A 19411-nucleotide genomic window follows, 5' to 3' on the forward strand; every position below is an offset into this window, starting at 1 on the left:
TTTCTAATTATCATCGAGTCACTAACCTTGGCGCAGGGAGAACATTCCACCAATAACCTTGGCAGGGAGAATATTTTCTAAAGAACATGAAGTTATTATATAATATAATAGTATAATATAATATATATTATAAACAAGCCACACGCCCAGCAACCATGTGGAGGCCTACACCCTGCTGGTTCTGTTCCATGGCGAGAACCATTTCACACCGCCACTTCTATGACTACAGAGGACTCGGTAGTGAATCAATAAGACAGAATCATAAAATCCTATCAGGACAAATAAGAGAGGGAGCCCAAGAGAAGCAAACACAAGTAATCTTTTTGGAATGTCCTCATGCCAAGGGATATGAATCCCAGGGAGAAAGAGCATCTCCAATGATGAGTTTCTAGAGCAGGGCAGGATACAAATCAAATAAGGAGCAAAGCCACTCTGAGGAAGAGTCATCAGCCTGATGAACTCAAGTGAGCTGAACAGGAACATGGCCTAATGAAACACTACACAAGAGACTACGTTAAAATGAGTGAAGTAGATATTACAGTTTTGAAGAGCAGTATCATGCCATATTAGTAAGCACATGTGAGAATGGAATTCTACCCACCAAGAGGTGAATTTGGGGTTCCTAGACTGAGTAAGCACATAGATGATGGGGGATCCATTTTCTAAGACGGCAAAGGTAGTCAATTGCCAGGTAGTTTTGGCAGATGTGGGCTGACAGGCAAGATCCACTCTCATGGTGCTTGACATATTGAATCAGGGGCCTTTGAGATGGCCTAATGGTGGTGTCAAAGAAACTGATGGAAAAATGGGTCTAGGTCACAATAAAAAGGTTGTATGTCTATCGAAGAGTTAAAGATTGGAATCATCAGTGAAAGCAGCATTGGATCTGTGATCAAAGAGCATCCCTAGGTAAGCAGGGGACAGTGCATGGCTCAAGTCTAGCATACAGTATCTTGGTAAATAATGCAGTGCAGAAGGAATTAGGAGAATACAGGGGAGGCTGGGAAGCCCCTGAGAATTTGATGTCACAGAAGCCAAGATGGTGGTGGGTAGAGTGTATTTTAAAGAGCAAGAAGATGATGAACAGAATTGTGGGGAATGCTAGTACTTGAGAGTTTGTGTTCTGCTAGATTTAGCATCATGGAATTTACCCTAGAGGGAGCTGGATAAATGAACATGAAGAGACCATTTGAAAGGAAGAGGTAAAATAGCTAACAAAGACAAAAGATAAAGCTAGTGGATGTCCCAGATAGTCCTGGGCAATGCTCACAAGAACATGTTGCTTTAAGTGAAGCCCACCCTCTACTAGAAAAAGACACTATGTTTAATGAAGAAGAGGAGACATTCATGAACTTTTACAGCTTTCTTACCTGCTAAGTGTGGTATGGATTAGCCCGATGGAAATACAGATTTAGGTCATTTTGATGAGCAAAATTCACCAGGCTTTCCCAGGGCTTTTATTGTTGGGTGGGTAAATAGATAGATAGGCAGTAGACAGTGTGTGTCCCAGGGCTTTTATTGTTAGATAGATAGATAGATAGATAGATAGATAGATAGATAGATAGATAGACAGACAGACATCAGACGTGTGCCCCTGTGCTTTTATTGTTCTTAATTTATAGATAGATAGATAGATAGATAGATAGATAGATAGATAGATAGATAGATAGATAGATGGATGATAGATAGATGGATGATAGATAGATAGATAGATGGATGATAGATAGATGATAGATAGATAGATAGATAGATAGATAGATAGATAGATAGATAGATAGATAGATAGATAGTGGTGTGTGTGTGTGTGTGTGTGTGTGTGTGTGTGTGTGTGTGTGTGTGTGTAAAACTCTGTTCTCTCCTTCCATCATATGGCTTCTGGGACTCAGTCTCAGGTCATCATACTTAGTTAGCAGCAAGCACCTTTATCTACTGAGCCATATTGCTGCTCCTTTTCTAGATCTTGAAAATTAAAAAGACAGTGCCTTGGAAAGGTAGGGAGTGTATTGGTAGAGGCTCATCTCGGGCAGAGCATTGGGGAACGCAATGCTTAGGCCCTGCTGTCCTCTGCAGATGTCGCCAACCGCGTGCTGCTGGCCCTCTTCACCATCGAGATGCTCATGAAGATGTACGGGCTGGGCCTGCGCCAGTACTTCATGTTCATCTTCAACCGCTTCGACTGCTTCGTGGTGTGCAGCGGCATCCTGGAGATCTTGCTGGTGGAGTCGGGAGCCATGACGCCCCTGGGCATCTCTGTGCTCCGCTGCATCCGCCTCCTGAGGCTCTTCAAGATCACCAAGTGAGTGCAGGCAGCTGGGCCCTCGAAGGTCTGATGCCTCATGCCATTTCCCCTTTCGTCATCTATGTCAGGGTCAGGGAAGGAGGAAAAGCAGGAGGGAGGGATGTAATCAGGAAAGAATGGGGAGATGAGGGAGGGGGTAAAGGGGGGGACTTCATTTGTGCCCCTTCCCCTTCAGGGGGATTTTCCAAGACCCCAGTGGGTGCTGAAACTGTACGCAGTGTTGCACCTTCAAATACATCATACCCTTTGCTTAACTATTAACTCCAATAAAAAATTGCAATTATAGTAGCTCATAACGGTTTATGTGACTATGGTCCTTCTCTCTGAGACTATATCCCAGTCCTGCATGTATAGGCTATAACGCTGTCCTCCAAAGACTCCAGGCAACTGAAATCATAGATGGAGGGGCTCTCCTGTGTTGTGTCCTGTCTTGAACCGTTGCCGTCAGCCCTCCTCAGCAGTGGTGAGAAGGCTCTGCTCACTCCCTACCTTGCCGCTCCTTTTCCTCAGGTACTGGACATCGCTGAGCAACCTGGTGGCCTCGCTGCTCAACTCCATCCGCTCTATCGCTTCCCTCTTGCTGCTGCTCTTTCTTTTCATGATCATCTTTGCCCTGCTAGGCATGCAGCTCTTTGGAGGCAGATACGACTTTGAAGACACGGAAGTACGACGAAGCAACTTTGACAACTTCCCCCAGGCCCTCATCAGTGTCTTCCAGGTAGGCCGGGTAATAAGAGGTTCCTGGATCCTGCTTCAGTATCTGAAGCCTTCTCTGACCTGTCGGATGAACTCCCACCACCCGTCCTTCCCATCACTGTAGGACTATAATATTTGTCTCTTTCCCCGTGACTAGGGAAGCCCAGTCTGTCTGGTTTCTTTTGGTCTGTGGTGCATGGCAGAGTGCTATAGCAGCTGAGGAGATACTTGAGGTAGACCAGGAGTCAGAGGTGTGCTGCTCACATCTCTAGGGCAAGGTCAGACAAGGTGAATACTCCCTCCGCAAACCAGGACCCACACTAGAGGCATCGAGCTGCCGGCTTACCAGAAACGACTCAAAGCATTGTGGCTGTGATTCGAAAGTGACCTTCAGAGCCACAGGCTCTCAGAGGACCTTCCTTGGTGTGGCGCACGGAAGTGTTCCCTTTCGTGTCACTGGTATTTCACACGTCACCCCACCATGCCATACTACAGGGGTGGAAGGGAACAATGAGTCAGTCCCGTAGATGGCTGCAGCCTCCCACTCACTACCTCACAGGTTGGTCAGGGACTACAGTGCTTTCCAAGGGACTGGACATTGGTACTACTTTTGAAGGGCAGGCTAACAGAGGCCTGTCTGAGTGCAATCCACTTCAGCCTGGAGATTAAAAACATAGTGGTGGCCCCATGATTAAACTCCTTTTGGCCCTGGAGAGGCTTGATAAGACTTTTTCCAACCACTCCAGGCTGTGTTCCTCCCCCAAGCCCACTCACTCCTCCCCCAAGCCCTCTCACTCCTCTCTGAAGTCCACTCCTCCCCCAAGTCCTCTCACTCCTCTCTCACTCCTCCCCCAAGTCTACTCACTCCTCCCCCAAGTCCTCTCACTCCTCCCCCAAGTCTACTCACTCCTTCCCCAAACCCCCTCATTCCTTCCCCAAACCCTTTCACTCCTCTCTGAAGCCCACTCTCCCCCCTCCAAGTCCCCTTTTACTCCTCCCCAAAGCCCTCTCTCTCCTCCCCCAAGCCCTCTCATTACTCTCCCAACTCCTTTCACTCCTCCCCCAAGCCCTCTCACTCCTTCTCCAAGCCTTCTCCCTCCTCCCCCAAGTCCACTCACTCTTCCCCCAAACCTTCTCACTCCTCCCTGAAGCCCACTCTCCTCCCCCAAGTCCTCTTTCACTCCTTCCTCAAACTCACTTACTCCTCCCCCAAGCCCTTTCACTCCTCCCCCAAGCCCTCTCCCTCCTCCCCCAAGCCTTCTCCCTTCTCCCCCAAGTCTTCTCACTCCTTCCCCAAGCCCTCTCCCTTCTCCCCCAAGCCCTCTCCCTTCTCCCCCAAGCCCTCTCCCTTCTCCCCCAAGTCCTCTCACTCCTTTCCCAAGCCCTCTCCCTCCTCCCCCAAGCCCATTCACACTTTGATAACATTGTAGCTCACTGAAAGAGGAGCAAAGAGGACAGCAGGGCGTGGTCACCTGGATGGTGGGGACGGCTAGAGTTGACAGGTGACAAGAGTCCTCCGGATGATGTATTCTCTCATTTTATGCCCTCTCCACCTAGGTCCTGACGGGTGAAGACTGGAACTCTGTGATGTACAATGGGATCATGGCCTACGGAGGCCCGTCCTACCCTGGCGTGCTCGTGTGCATTTATTTCATCATCCTTTTTGTCTGTGGTAACTGTATCCCCTTTGGGCTGTAGTGCAAAGAAGAACTCGGGGAAGTTATCTTAAAAGGGAAGATCAGGGCTCCCTGTGTAGCAGCAGTCAGTCCCTGGGGCTACCAGGCTGATGGAGTGGGGACACAGGAGAGGTAATTGCAATTACAGTATAATTCTTTCACCCAGAAATGTTGGAGAGTATTGGGGACAATTGACTGTGAGGTCGTTGTGCCTCAGGCAGGTGGGTAAGAAGCCCAGGGCTTAGCAGAGAAACAGAGGAGAGGGTGGGGCAGCCTGGTCCAGAAGCTCAGAGGCAGGCAGGAGGAAACCAAGGTGCCCTCTGACTTGAAAGAGAGAAGTTTGTGTTGTCGTTGTTGTTGTTGTTGTTGTTGTTGTTGTTGTTGTTGTTGTTGTGTTGTGTTACACTTCCATATCATGGTCCATCACTGAGGCGAGTCAGGGCAGGAACTCAGTCAAGGACTTGGGACCAGGAACTGAAGCAGAGACCACGGAGGAATGCTCCTTACTGGCTCCATCCCTCTGACTTGTTCAGCCACCTTCTTTTTATCATTCAGGGTGGACTGGGTCCTCCCTTATAAACTAGCAGTTAAGAAAATGCCCCAGAGCTATACCCACAAGCACATTCCAACGGAGGAATTTCCTAAACTAAAGTCCCCTTATTCCTGGCCTTAGCAGGGACAACGGAAGCTAACACAAAGCTGTGCCCAGGGATCAGTCTGACTCTGGGACCAGGAGATTGCCCTAGAATAGACCAGAAGTGAGATAGGCAGACGGGAGAGTGAAGAGGATAGGCAGAGATGTTGATGGTGTCCGAAGGGTCCTGGTGCTGAGCTATGGAATCTGACACCATGAAGAGGCAGGGGTGACATCAGCACCCCTCGCTTCCCCTCACTCCCAGGGATTCCTGTCGGGGGAGTCAGGGTCTGTTTTGGCAGGAAAAGAATAAGTCTCAAAGGCATGGTGGATTTAGGTGCCATTATGGCTACTTTTGCAGGCAAATTCCCCAAGGACTTGTCTATGCTCCTCAGCCTGTACCCTTCCAAGGGGTGTAGCTCTGACAAGAAACTGCCCCCTCAGGGATTCAGGCGTGGAAATGCTCAGGCAGGCAAAACTCCTGCCCCAGAAACTACCTTCCACTGGCAACTCAGATCTCCTTAGCTGACCCGTAGACATCCTTCTCAATGTCTTCCTGGCTATCGCTGTGGACAACCTGGCAGAGGCTGAGAGCCTGACATCTGCCCAGAAGGCCAAGGCTGAGGAGAGAAAGCGCAGGAAGATGTCTAGGTGAGTGTTGCCCCCTCTTGGTGAGAGACAGAATGTTGGGCCCTGCCTATGGCCTCTAGGCTGTAAGCAGAACTTCTCCTTGAGCCAGATGAGCAGGGGCCACATGACACCTGCTCCTGTGAGCAGGCTTCTCCAAGCAGGACCTGCTTTTGAGTCACTGTTCCTCTTGGAGGCGGCCATCTTCTTCTCAAGTTTCCATCTGGTGCCTCCGGGAGTAGACAGTGTATAGGTTTTCTAGACAGTATTTCTCAAATCCAAGCTGCAAACGAACAATCTGGAAGCTTTGAGAGATGTAGAGTCCATGCGGACTGCCCTGAACCAGGTGGGGTAGAAGAAGGTTTGAATATTCTAGTCAGTCCCCAGGTAGCGCTGACGCTGTTTGGGCTTGGACGATCACAGTTTAGGCAACTGAATTTCAGTTTGGAGCCTGCTTCTTCAGATGCACATGCCTGCAGGAATGGGATGCCCGTTTCTTGGAGGCAAGATGGAAAGAGCTAGGGATAGAAGGAGCAGCAAAGTCCCCAGATATTTCTAGGGTCGGAAGTGTCTTACACAAGCCATAATTCCATTCTGAATCCTACATAAATGAGGTGCAAAGCCACTCTCCACTCACTGACTATGGATGACCACTGAGAGTCTAGCATTAAACCCTTTACCACAGAGAAAAGGCTTGCCCGGGCATACTGCCCTTCCTATCTGGTGGCCAGTGCTGCTTCTTCCTTCACAGATGCCCTTGAGCATTGGGTGTGAGAAGTTCCTGAGGGTGTTGTCAGGCCTGGAGCCATCCTTGTTGGCTCCCATCTTGAATTTCCTGGGTTTTTCATTTTAGAGGGCTCCCAGACAAGTCAGAAGAGGAGAGATCCACAATGACCAAGAAGCTGGAGCAGAAACCCAAGGGTGAAGGCATCCCCACCACTGCCAAGGTGAGGTCTAGCATGGGGAAATTTGCAGGCTAGGTGGAGGGTCTCTGACTTCTCATGTCACTCTGGGGAGGAAAGTGGAGACAACACCACCTTGCTCCTGTAGGAGAGAGAGCTGTTGTTGTAAAATTATAATTAACAGGCAGTCTTTTTGCCCGCTCTAGGTCCGGCACCATAATGCCCCAAGATATCTGATAGATATCTTAATCTCAGTCAGCAAAGTCTTTCACCCGCTTTTGCTCCATCCCATATCACACTACTGAAGGCCTCTCTCTGAGCCTGGCAACAATCTCTCTACCCATCCAGTTCCCAAGGCAGACTGCCCCATAGCAGAAATATCCATTCTAATTCTGTGGCGTCCCACACACTCTCCCAAATTCAATTCTCCACCAGAAAGAACACACAACCCAATAACCTCTGACCCAATTGATAAGATATAATTGCCCACCTAAACATACAAAGCCCTGCACACATCCATCCCTCAAGAACATTCATAACAACCTGTAAAGGTACAGCATAGAATCTTAACATCAGCTGCCATGTTGTCCTGCGGCTACTCTGCTGTCTCCTGCTCCCTCCTCCTCTTCCCTTAAACTTTTCACTCGCCCATCCTTCCTTTTCATCCAATGACAGGTCTCGTTCTATCCTGTATAGGCCCTCACCTGTATTTTACAAATTAAATGGGGAGAAGGTTCTAATGAAGTCACCTGAGTCCTGAGTATGAGACTAGGCAGCCGTCCTTAGGTCAGCGGAATTAGCACCAAAATACAGATAACTCCAGGGCAAACCACAGTAGAGAGCCAACGGCTACATCTCTCACAGGGACTCCTGTGTGGAGAGATATAGGCCCTTCAACCTGGGATCCAGATTTCCTTAGAATCAGGAAGGCACCCCACCCGCCCACCCCCAATGTTCTACTAAGAGCCTGGCTTTCCACTCTTGCTAGTCCTTCCCTGTGTGTTTCAGTCTGACCCCGTTCACCACTGTGGAGAGTGAGGAAAGAGAGTTCAGGAGCCAGGAGAGTCCTAAGCTGCAGAGAAGCTGCACGGTGTAACCTAAGGAGCTTGGATCTCTTGTAGAGAGTTAAGGCAGCACACAGAGAGGACAGGCTAAGACTGGCTAAAACCTTGGTTTTGCCCAGCGCAGGCTTGAACAAGTTGTGCACCTTGCAGGACCTGGCTCCTTATTTGTAAGACATAACAATTCCACTACTACCCACCTCTCAGGTCATAGGGAACATTCAGAAAGCGGCACAACAGCTCCCCAGAGCATGCCCAGTAAGTTCAAGCATTAGTTTCTGCTTTCTCACCACCACCGCTGTTCCTTTCCACAGCTGAAAATCGATGAGTTTGAATCGAACGTCAATGAGGTGAAAGACCCCTACCCTTCAGCTGACTTCCCAGGTAAGGATCCTGAGCCTGGGCTGAGGCACGGTGCTGTTGGAGTGTCTGTGTGCTGGTACTGAATTCCCTATGTGGGTGTCTCTTGTGTCTCCTACATGGACCTCTCCATGTGGAGACCAGGACTCTGAAGACACCCCCTTTGCCTTGCAAAGAAGCAACCTGCAAGCCTGCCTCTCCCTGCAATACACACAGCAACGATATTCCATGCATGCTCCAATTTACCTGTACAGAGTTCCAGCTATATGCTTCAATATGGACACCCAGTTTTCAAAGAGCACGGGGCTGGTAGGCATATAACTCCTTCCGACCCAGTAGGATATGTCCAAAGAAAGATATTTTCATTAATATAGTGGTGGAGCAAATCGCTCCTCTCTGTCCTCTGACAAAACCATGACTGCCAGACTGTCACTGTGTGAAAACTCACAAGGGCAGCATGGGAGGAAGGTGGGAAGCAGAGCTACAAACTGCCTGCAAGCATCTCCTGAGTGCACGTGGCTGCTGGCTGCTGTGTGAACCGTACTCATCTGGACCAGGACACCATGCATGGCAGATGCAGACGCCAGGATGGGTTAGCACTACGTGGCCTGTCAGCTCCCTCATGGGTCCTTCTGAGCATTTTGCTTCTTATTTCGGAATCGGCTGGTTCCCTTCCGTGTCTCTAAGCTCCAGTTGGACTTTCTGGGCTCTGGATGGTCCGTATTTGGCACACAGCAGGCCTTCCACAAATCAAACAGGTGATCACAGGAAATGATTTCGCTAAGTGCAGAGTGGAGCGTAAGGCTGGCAAAATTTCTTCAACTACCTAGTGGGAACTGAGAACACTTCCTGTGGACTTGTGTCGTCTAATGACTGTCCCCTCTTGGTGCTTGTGGCTGGCATGCAGGTGGGAGCGTGACAGCTATGGGAGATCTGATGTGAGCATGAAGAGAAAGGGCTGGAGAGAAATGAGAGCAGGAGGCACAGAGCATGTGCGTTGGAGAGAGGCCTCACCAAGGCCACCAAATATATTTATATCTAACCTCTTTCCAAAAATAAATCTTGGTGGCTTATGACAAACGTTCTGTGCAATCTGGGCCTAATGCATAGTCCTGTAATCCCAGCTCCCCTAGAGGCGGAGGCATGGGAATATAGGTCAGTGGCAGAGAGCACTTGCCTATCGTATGGGAGACCTCAAGTTCAATAGTCAGTACTGAAGGAAAAGAAAAGAAGAGAAAAGAAAAGAGAAGCGAAATATGCAGTAAAACTAACAAAACAGACAAAGGGATAAAGAATTAGGGATCTGCAAAAATATAAATGTTAAGAATGAGCCCTCCATGCAATTAAACAGTCATGTCAGGCTGGGTAGATGGAAGTGTCCTGTTAGGGAATGGGGTGGGGTCGGGACAGGGGAGCTGTTAGGATCAGAGAGGACAGAAGAGGAGAGGAGAAGGGAGGGGAGGGGAGGGCAAGGGAAGGGGAGAGGGGAGGGGAGGGGAGGGGAGAGGAGGGGAGAGGAGAGGAGAGGAGAGGAGAGGAGAGGAGAGGAGAGGAGAGGAGAGGAGAGGAGAGGAGAGGAGAGGAGAGGAGAGGAGAGGAGGTGGGTTTGGGATGGTTGAGGAATCCACAGGTATCCACCAGCAGACTCAGGCATTCTTGGCATTCCTGAGAGTCATGGCCAGGCTGACAAGGTGGGGAGCAGGCACTGTCTGTGGGGGAACCAAGCAGAACTCAACTTTAGGAATATGCTTGGAATATCTGTGCTCTCTGCTTCACCTCGGACCTCGGTGGTCACTTTCCTGGCCAAAGCTCAAGAGATAATGGGAGCCAGACAGTGGTAGTACCTGCCTTTAATCCTAGCACTCGGGAAGTAGAGGCAGGTGGATCGTGGATCTCTGTGAGTTTGAGGCCAACCTGGGTGAGAGAGAGAGAGAGAGAGAGAGAGAGAGAGAGAGAGAGAGAGAGAGAGAGAGGGAGGGAGAGAGAGAGAGAATATAAGAACGGTTCATTCTGGGCTAGAGAGATGGCTCAGCGGTTAAGAACACCTGACTGTTCTTCCAGAGGTCATGAGTTCAATTCCCAGCAACCACATGGTGGCTCACAACCATCTGTAAAGGGATCTGATGCCCTCTTCTGGTGTATCTGAAGACAGCCACAGTGTACTTATATATAATAAAATAAATCTTAAAAAAAAAAAAAAAAAAAAGAACGGTTCATTCTGTCCACTCTAGAAACTCTTTAAAGATAATTGTTTTTAGAATCCTAACCCAGGAAGGAAGCTCGAACTCTGTTTTTCCAAAATCCTTTCCTCCTTGGTCAATTTTATGAATCGGAAAGGAGAAACTAAGACAGGATAGCGCTCCACGAGGCAGTGGTAGAGTCAGGCCAGGGACCACATCTTTGTAGCAACCAACTGCTGCTTAAGATGTTGTGAGTGTAGCCCTGAGACAGAAGACGTAGCAACCACACTCCTTAACCTTGCTCCTGGCCCTTCTTGCAGAAGGTTTGGGGGGACTTCTGAGCTACGTCTGCACTACGCACCAAAAGGGGAAGACCCAGGCCATACCCCGCTAATACCTGGTGTCCCAAACCAGCCTTTGCTCAGCAGCTTCGGAGGAGGACTCTGAGCACGGAAGCCAAGGGCCAACAAAGTTCTCTGTCCCGCAGGGGACGACGAGGAAGATGAGCCTGAGATCCCAGCAAGCCCCCGACCACGCCCTCTGGCTGAGCTGCAGCTGAAAGAGAAAGCGGTGCCCATCCCAGAGGCCAGCTCCTTCTTCATCTTCAGCCCCACCAATAAGTAGGTAGTGCTTCTGGCAACCATGAGAGCTGATGAGGCCCTCAAAGACAGTGGCTCCCCCCCCCCCCCCGAAGAGATCCACTCTTCATTCTCCCCGTCTTTGGTTACCATGTGCACAGTTCATTCCTCTGGGTTATAGTTTTGAGCAATGTCTAAACTGCTAGCAGTGAATTGGGGTGTGGCAGCATGGCAGAGGGTTTGCCTGGCACACACGAGGCATTGGATTCACGCAACAAAATTAAAAGACCTCTAAAATGAATAAAATGGTAGTATTCCTGTGAGAAAGAATACCTTTAGGTTTTATCACCTACTTACACCTAGAAGGGACTGGGATTGCCAATTCCCTTCTAAGGGCAGTTTTAGGCAGGGTCAGGAGAGATCTGGGGGAGCTGGAGTTGTTATCAGCATCACAATCTTCAGCTCTAGAATAAACACATTTATTTCATGGAGTTTCTTCTGCCCCAGGGAAGGAGATCAGCCTGTCCCAGTCTTGGCTGGGGAATCCTCACGGTGGTGGGTATGGGTGGAGGGGAGAGGTGATGGAGGGGCTCAGTTGGGAGTTGTGACTAAAGGAACAAAATGGGGACTGAGTCATGCGTGTCCAGCTAGGAGATCATGCAGCTGCAAGGTTATTCCTACTCCCAGACGGTTAGGGGACAGCAAGTGGATGCAGCGTCCCTCTGTAGGACAGAAGTGAGTGAGTGAGGCCTGAACTTCCTGCGTCTCTCAGTTTCCGTCCTCCCAACCCGTCCCACCAGGATCCGCGTCCTATGTCACCGCATTGTCAACGCCACCTGGTTCACCAACTTTATCCTACTCTTCATCCTGCTCAGTAGTGCTGCTCTGGCCGCTGAGGACCCCATCCGGGCCGACTCCATGAGGAATCAGGTAACGGCAGCTCCTTCAGATGCTTCAGCACCTACCCCACTCTGGGGCTCGAGCTCAGTTATATCCTCTATGTGGCCGCTGGCATCAGAGTTTCATAAAAGTCTCTGGAGAGCTGGGACCTCTCGCTGCAGTTTCTGAACAGCGCTACCATAGCAGAAGCAAGATAAGCCTGATTTGCCTGCCTACCGTGAAGTGGTGGTGCTGGCAATTATGGTGGTCGCAGCAGTAGTGGTGATGACAACGATGGTGATGATGATGGTATTAATGGTAGTGACGTCAGTGGTGGCCGTGGTCGTCATGGCAATGGTAGCGACGGCGATGATCATAGCGATGATGGTGGTAGTGGGCATTGTTGATGATGATGGTAATATTGATGTGATGAGGTAATGATGTTAATGGTGATGGTGGTGGTGATGGTGGTGGTGGTTGTCATGGTAACAGATGGTGGCACTGGTGGTGATGATGGTTGTGGTGACACCATGGCTTTGCAAATTCTCTTACTGGTTGCCTCTGCCTTGTCCCTTCTCCAGATCCTTGAGTATTTTGATTATGTGTTCACTGCTGTTTTCACTGTGGAGATCGTCCTTAAGGTGAGTGAGGACTACGGGACTCACGTCTCTGGGTGTGAAGTTTCCCTGCACGGAGTGGCTCCAATTTACGCATGAGGACTCACTCGGGGGCACCACGAAGGAACAGGGGAAAAAGAAGATAGAGATGGGTGGTGGCAGGAAAGACTCACTGGATCCAGGAGACTACACAGGGCTTCTGCTCCTAGGCAAAGGAGATCCAGGCAAGGGAGCAGGTGACTGGATAAAAGGCTGGAAAGAAGAAATATGACCCACTTGTGGCTGCCACCTCTTCCACATGGAAGACACAATTAACCTAAAAGAAGTCCTGTGAATTGGGATTTACCTTAGACCTTAACTCCATGAACCTGGCAAGTTCTTGCCCTCCTAGAGTTCTCAAAGAAGTAACCACTGGAGAGTGCCTTAGAGAGCTTGATCACCTTATATACTATACTGAATTCTATACTGTAAGCTACAGTGTATACTATACCCCCTCTACTGCAGCTGCTGTGTTTGAAAGCATCTTGGTCTCATGCTATTAAGTCTGTTTGGAGAAGCAAGCTAGAGGTCTGGAAATGCCCTCTAACTTTGGGAGGGAGCTCTCAAGGCCAGGCCTTGTTCTGCTACATAAAGGGTAAATGTTTTTACAAATCAGGATTTCCCAGTGTTTGAAAATTTGTTAAAAAGTTTAATCTCACATGGGCTGGGAATGTGGGCCCATGAATAGAGTACTTGCCCAAGATGCACAAATACGGCTTCTCAACAGTGCGCGAAGCAGGCCTGGTGGTGTATGCCTGTAATCTGCTCAGTTGAAAGGCAGGAAGATCAGAAGTTTAAGTTCATCTCGAACTACGTAGTAAATAAAAGGGATCCTGGGTTATCGACCGAGACAGAAAGCAAAGGTCTCTTATCTAAAGAAAGGATCATTGCCCTGGTTTGACTGTCCCTGAGGTGGGAATACTAGGCTCGGGCTATCATAGTAGCAGGCTTTGAGGAGTGGGGTGTAGGGGGCTCCACCTCTGACTGGAACCCAGAATCGCACGCCTTTATCTCTTCTAATAGAAGAGACGCGGGTGAGTGTATCTGAGGACCAAAGCAGAGCAGAGGGAGGAATGTTCCCTCTTCAGAGCTTCAGCCATTGACAGTGGAGCAGAGGGAGAAGGCAGCTGCCCCAAGGTCAAGGAGGATCTCAGAAGTGGAGTGTTAGCATTAGACCTTTGAATAAAGCTACAACAGCAAGCTAGTGGATATGAAACAGTGAATACAACTTCCTGGAGGACTTCTAAACTGCCCCTCTGGAGGGAGAGTGCTTTCCACTCCTGGGAAGGAAGGAGTGGAGGCGCATGAAAGGCATCTGGAAAAAAAGGACGTCTCTGACAGCAGAGACTGGCACAGGTGCTCCTGGAGTGCCCAGGGTCTGTTTGAAGTCAAGAATAGAGGGAGCACCCTTGAGTCCGGGGAGTTGGATAAAATGACGCTCCCCGACACTCTCCCTAGCAGACTGAGATAAGAAGCCCTTCTTGAGGAGGGGCAAGTCTGCTCCTCCAGCTGCTAGCTCCAGATGTTGCCTCTCTCCCTAGATGACCACCTATGGAGCCTTCCTGCACAAAGGCTCCTTCTGCCGCAACTACTTCAACATCCTGGACCTGCTGGTAGTGGCTGTGTCTCTCATCTCCATGGGCCTCGAGTAAGCAGTGGCAGGGCCCATTGGGTTCTCTGTGCCTGTACCTCAGAGCAGGAGTCCTGGCCCCGTGGGTGGCTGGGCTCCTGGCTGAAACATGAGGGTGCCCAAGGGCTATGGTTAGGAACATCCTTGGGTGGTCCCCAGCTGGGCTAAAGTGGCAATGCTAAACGTTCAGAGCCTTATCTTGGAGACCAGGAGGGGAAGCAAAGAGGAGACGACAGCCAGGCCCCTGGAGTGGGGAGTATAGGCCCAGCTACAGGTCATTTCTAGTCTGTCGGAAAAGACAGTCCATATCCACAGAGAAGAAGTGAGCCAATGAGATCACTTGCAATGATCAGGGATCATTTGGTCAGGGGGCCACATATAGAAAGCTCAGGTAGGAGGTGACAAAGGCCGTGGCTGCAGCCCTCTGGCTGGAGCACACTGCTCTAGGCCCCACAGCAACTTGCTTCCTGCAGGTCCAGCGCCATCTCCGTGGTGAAGATCTTGAGGGTCCTGAGGGTGTTGCGACCACTCCGGGCCATAAACAGAGCCAAAGGGTTGAAGGTGAGAGAGGGGCCCCTTTAGGGGAGGGACCAGCAGCCCTGACTCTAGGTCCTCAACTCGGGGGCTCATCTTGTGAGGATGAAGCAGGCCAGCCAGCTCTCCCCGGGGGCTAGCTTTCTCTACTAGCAGGCAGAGTCTCGGATCCCCATGGTTCCCTGGGCAGGATGGTGTGGTGCAGTGGGGCAAGCCCAGCACCCACCAAATGGTCCCTACCTCTGTAGCACGTGGTGCAGTGCGTGTTTGTTGCTATCCGCACCATCGGGAACATCGTGCTGGTCACCACGCTCCTGCAGTTCATGTTTGCATGCATCGGAGTCCAGCTTTTCAAGGTGAGACTCCACCTGGCCAGCAGCCCTTCCCTCCCCACCAGGGTCAGCTCGAAGGCCTTCGACAAAAGCAAGCATGAGAACCCCAAATTGTGAAAGCAACCGACCCTGAATCTATGGTTTCCAAATGAGGAAACATCTATATCCTGTTTGCTAGGTGATGCCTGTTGCTAGCCTCGGACTCTCTGGCCACTTTTACCATTGTGTCTCTTACCCAGAGACCCTGTAGTTAGCCTTCCTCTCACCAACTTGCCAACCTCCACCGACTCTGTCGAGTCTGCCTACAACATCCCTAACCCAGCCAACTTCTTGCTGCAGCCAGGCTCTGCAATCCAAGGTCCCGGCAGGGATGACTGGCATCATCTACACCACCCAGGGGGAGGGGGGCAATTGAGAAGCATGGGTGATAATGGCCTTGCCTTCGGGGTTTGTAAGAGAGGCCCCCCTTCCAGCCAGCCAGACTGCACTTCTCCTTCCAACCAAGCACCCACAGAGCCTGTTTTTACCCTATTTCCATGACCATGTCTTCCTGCCTTTTTTGCTGCTGGGTGCAGGGAAAATTCTACAGCTGCAATGATTTATCCAAGATGACTGAAGAGGAGTGCAGGTACCCCAGGTTTTGTCGGCCGAGGGATATGGGAGGCTCCTGTGAGGAGCACAGTGACCTTCAGGATGGGAAGCCTTCAGTAGCTGTGGGGCGGGAATGCCTAGCACCACCCTTTATTTCTGTCCTAGAAATGGACTGTCGGTTCTCTGGCACACTGGCTACCCAGGGCCCCGGGGATGTGGGTGGAGTTGAGGTAAGCCAGCCACATGATGGCGTGACTGGACCTCTCTGTGTCAGGGGCTACTACTACATATACAAGGATGGAGACCCCACGCAGATAGAGTTGCGACCCCGTCAGTGGATACACAATGACTTCCACTTTGACAATGTCCTGTCTGCTATGATGTCACTCTTCACGGTCTCCACCTTTGAGGGTTGGCCTCAGTGAGTAAGACCGGCGTCTGGGCTCAGCATGGGTACAGTGAGGGTGGTGCCAAGGAACCAGCAGCCCTCAGGTGTACCATGCCAGTGTTCAACAAAGCCACAGGCTCAAGCCTCTCTCAAGTCAGTCTGGCCAAAGGACTCTGACAACGGTGCCCAATCTCCCCTCCCACAAATGCATGTCTCCCTGCTCACAGAGGACTCTTTTTATTCACTTTACATCCCACTCGCTGCCCCCACTCCCAGTCACCCCTCCCACAATCCTTCTCTCCACTCCTCATCCCCTTCTCCTCTAAGCAGGTAGCCCCCCGACCCAGGAACATAAAATTTCTGCAGGGCTAAATGCATCCTTTCCCAATGAGACCAGACAGGGCAGCCCAGCTAGAAGAACATACCCCACAGACAGGCAACAGCTTTTGGGATAGCCCCAGTTCTTTGGGACACACATGAAGACCAAGCTGCACATATGTTACATATGTGTGGGGAGACACAGCGGTGTCTCAATGGTTGACTGGGGTAGATAAGATGCCCCTGGAGAGGCAGGGTGCATCGCAGGGTGGGTTCTAACCTTCCTAGACTGGTTCTGCCTCCTCTCCCATTGCTTGGATGTTTACTCTCTCCTCTCTGCCCACCCCCCAAGGCTACTGTACAAGGCCATAGACTCCAATGAGGAGGACACAGGCCCCGTCTACAACAACCGAGTGGAGATGGCCATCTTCTTCATCATCTACATCATTCTCATCGCCTTCTTCATGATGAACATCTTTGTGGGCTTCGTCATCGTCACCTTCCAGGAGCAGGGGGAGACTGAGTATAAGAACTGTGAGCTGGACAAGAACCAGGTACTGAGCCCCCTGCTAGAGCTGGAAAGCAGAGCCCCACAGGCCTGGGAAGAGAGCCTCCATTGAGATCCAGTCCTAGTCTATGTATCTCATTTGTCTCCAACCTGAAGCAATTCACACCGGTACTGACCTATGTTGTTTTTTTTTTCTTGTGTCCTAGCGCCAATGTGTGCAGTATGCCCTGAAGGCCCGCCCGCTGAGGTGTTACATCCCCAAAAACCCATACCAGTATCAGGTGTGGTATGTCGTCACTTCCTCCTACTTTGAATACCTGATGTTTGCTCTCATCATGCTCAACACTATCTGCCTAGGCATGCAGGTAAGGAGACAGGGGAATGGCCATAGTAAGACCTAGTGCCTGGGCAGGCCAGGGACATAGAGAAGTCCCCAGGTCACTCTACTAGGCATCTCTAGAACACCGGCTGCATGCCACCTGCAGGACCCAGGGGTGAACTAATCCCGGCCACGTCCCTTATGGCTTATGTTAAGGAGCTGATTCAAGCCTCCAGAGAGATGGCATGGCAGTTCTTCAAACAGGAGATGACTGCTTCAGGAGAGGAAATGTGCGGGGAACTGAACACATGTCCTCTGTATTCTGAGCAGAGCAGAACACTGTTGCAAATAAGGATGACTGAGTTATTTAAAAACTCATTTCCAGGGGTTGGGGATTTAGCTTAGTGGTAAAGCGCTTGCCTAGCAAGCGCAAGGCCCTGAGTTTGGTCCCCAGCTCTGAAAATAAAACAAAACAAAACTCATTTCCCATCCCAAGAAAAGTAGGTTTCTACACTTATCCCAAGACACGTGTCCCTCTTAGGAAAAGAGCAACCTCTTGTAGATCATATCATAGTTGATAGCATTGTTATAATGCTTTAACTAAACATCTGGTCCCTTAAACTCTATATAATACAACATCACAGATAGGCACCCAGCTCCTAGGGGCCCAAGACATACTCGGTATACATTGGTTGCTTTTCTCATAACTGTAACCTCATACGAAACATTTAAGGAAGGAGCAGTTTATTTTGGCTCATGGTTGCAAGGGATACAGGAAAGGCACAATGGCGGGCTGCTACATGGAGGTGGGAACACATCAGCTGCTTCCAGCTCAGCAGGACAGGAAGCAGAGATTGGGTGGGAAGCAAGGCTTTGCTATAAACCTCAAGGTCTATGACAGTCCACTGACCTACTTCCTCTCAAACCACAGTCTGGAGACCAAGTGTTCAAATCATGAGACTATAGGTGATATTTCACATTAAAACGATGGCACAGTGAGAAGACCACACCTTGTAGGTTTGTGGAATCATGGGAGGAGACTCCCTGAGTTACAGATACTGGTCATGTAGAAGAATATAAGCAGTGGTTTCTCTGGGACTGAGTCAGGCAGCAGACACGGCCCCACTGCTGAGGGATAGGGCAGTTAGTAAGCCTTTTTCTCCTAACTGGGAAGGTTATGTAGAAGCTGGTGGGATTTTACCAGCAAAAAGAATGAGGGTCTTAGGTGGTCCATAGCAGCAGTCACAAAAGCCAAGGCTGTTGATTGAAGGGTCTCTCCATCCCATCACCGCGTGTCTTAGTTAGGGTTTTATTGATATGAAAAGACACCATGACCAAGGCAACTCTTATAGTGAAAAACATTTAATTGAGGCTGACTTACAGTTTCAGAGGTTCAGTCCATTATCATCATGGTGGGAGGCTGGCAGCATCCAGGCAGACATGGTGCTGGAGGAGCGGGAGTTCTGCATCCTGATCCAAAGGCAGCAGCAAGAGACTGGAACTCCACATTGGGTGGAGCCTGAGCATAGGACCCCAAAGCCCACCCCTACAAGTGACACATTTCCTCTAAGGCCACACCTACTCCAACAAAGCCACACCTACTCCAACAAAGCCACACCTACTCCAACAAGGCTACACCTACTCCAACAAAGCCACACCTACTCCAACAAAGCCACACCTACTCCAACAAGGCTACACCTACTCCAACAAAGCCACACCTACTCCAACAAGGCTACACATACTCCAACAAAGTCATACCTCTCAATAGTGCCAGTCACTGGGCCAAGCATATTCAAACCACCACACTGGGGCAACTGGTATATAGGAATCTAAGCTAGCTTTGTTTCCCACCACATAGATGTCAACCCCAGAATCCCAGGGTCTTCTCTTCAATCCTGTACCATAATGACTATGTTAAGCCCTGCCTAGGAAACTCAGTTTTGGTCATTCAGGGCCAATATATAAATGATACTTGTAGCCCTGAGCCATACTTGGTCAGACTTGTGTTTGTTGAACCTCCATGCTCCCCTCTACCACTGCCTATTATGGATGGAACAGGTATGAAAGGTATCCTTGCGTCTGGTAGAAGTCAAGAGATTACTAATCTCCTATCTTGCTGAGATAAAGCAGGTGAAAAGTGGGCCCAAAGGCTGTGGGAGCTGGCCCGTGGCGAGGATGGATCTGGGATTGTGATCTGTAGCTGGTAAGCCTCGCCCTCCTGGCCTACCTCACCCATGTTGCCT

At 50.1% G+C, this 19411-nt stretch overlaps 1 protein-coding gene across 1 annotated transcript in view; it reads left to right on the forward strand.

The window, feature by feature from the left end:
• The window catches only part of Cacna1s (calcium voltage-gated channel subunit alpha1 S), a 70236-nt gene that overhangs the window by 31218 nt on the left and 19607 nt on the right, over positions 1–19411 (forward strand). The window contains 16 exon segments of the mRNA NM_053873.1: positions 2071–2296; positions 2810–3017; positions 4553–4673; positions 5842–5956; positions 6786–6879; positions 8210–8279; positions 10923–11055; positions 11814–11943; positions 12474–12533; positions 14090–14196; positions 14652–14739; positions 14961–15068; positions 15620–15672; positions 15910–16056; positions 16694–16895; positions 17056–17214. Coding sequence (NP_446325.1) covers positions 2071–2296; positions 2810–3017; positions 4553–4673; positions 5842–5956; positions 6786–6879; positions 8210–8279; positions 10923–11055; positions 11814–11943; positions 12474–12533; positions 14090–14196; positions 14652–14739; positions 14961–15068; positions 15620–15672; positions 15910–16056; positions 16694–16895; positions 17056–17214 — 2021 coding nt within the window.

The sequence above is a fragment of the Rattus norvegicus genome, chromosome 13, assembly GCF_036323735.1.
Source record: "Rattus norvegicus strain BN/NHsdMcwi chromosome 13, GRCr8, whole genome shotgun sequence".
Classification (NCBI taxonomy): domain Eukaryota; kingdom Metazoa; phylum Chordata; class Mammalia; order Rodentia; family Muridae; genus Rattus; species Rattus norvegicus.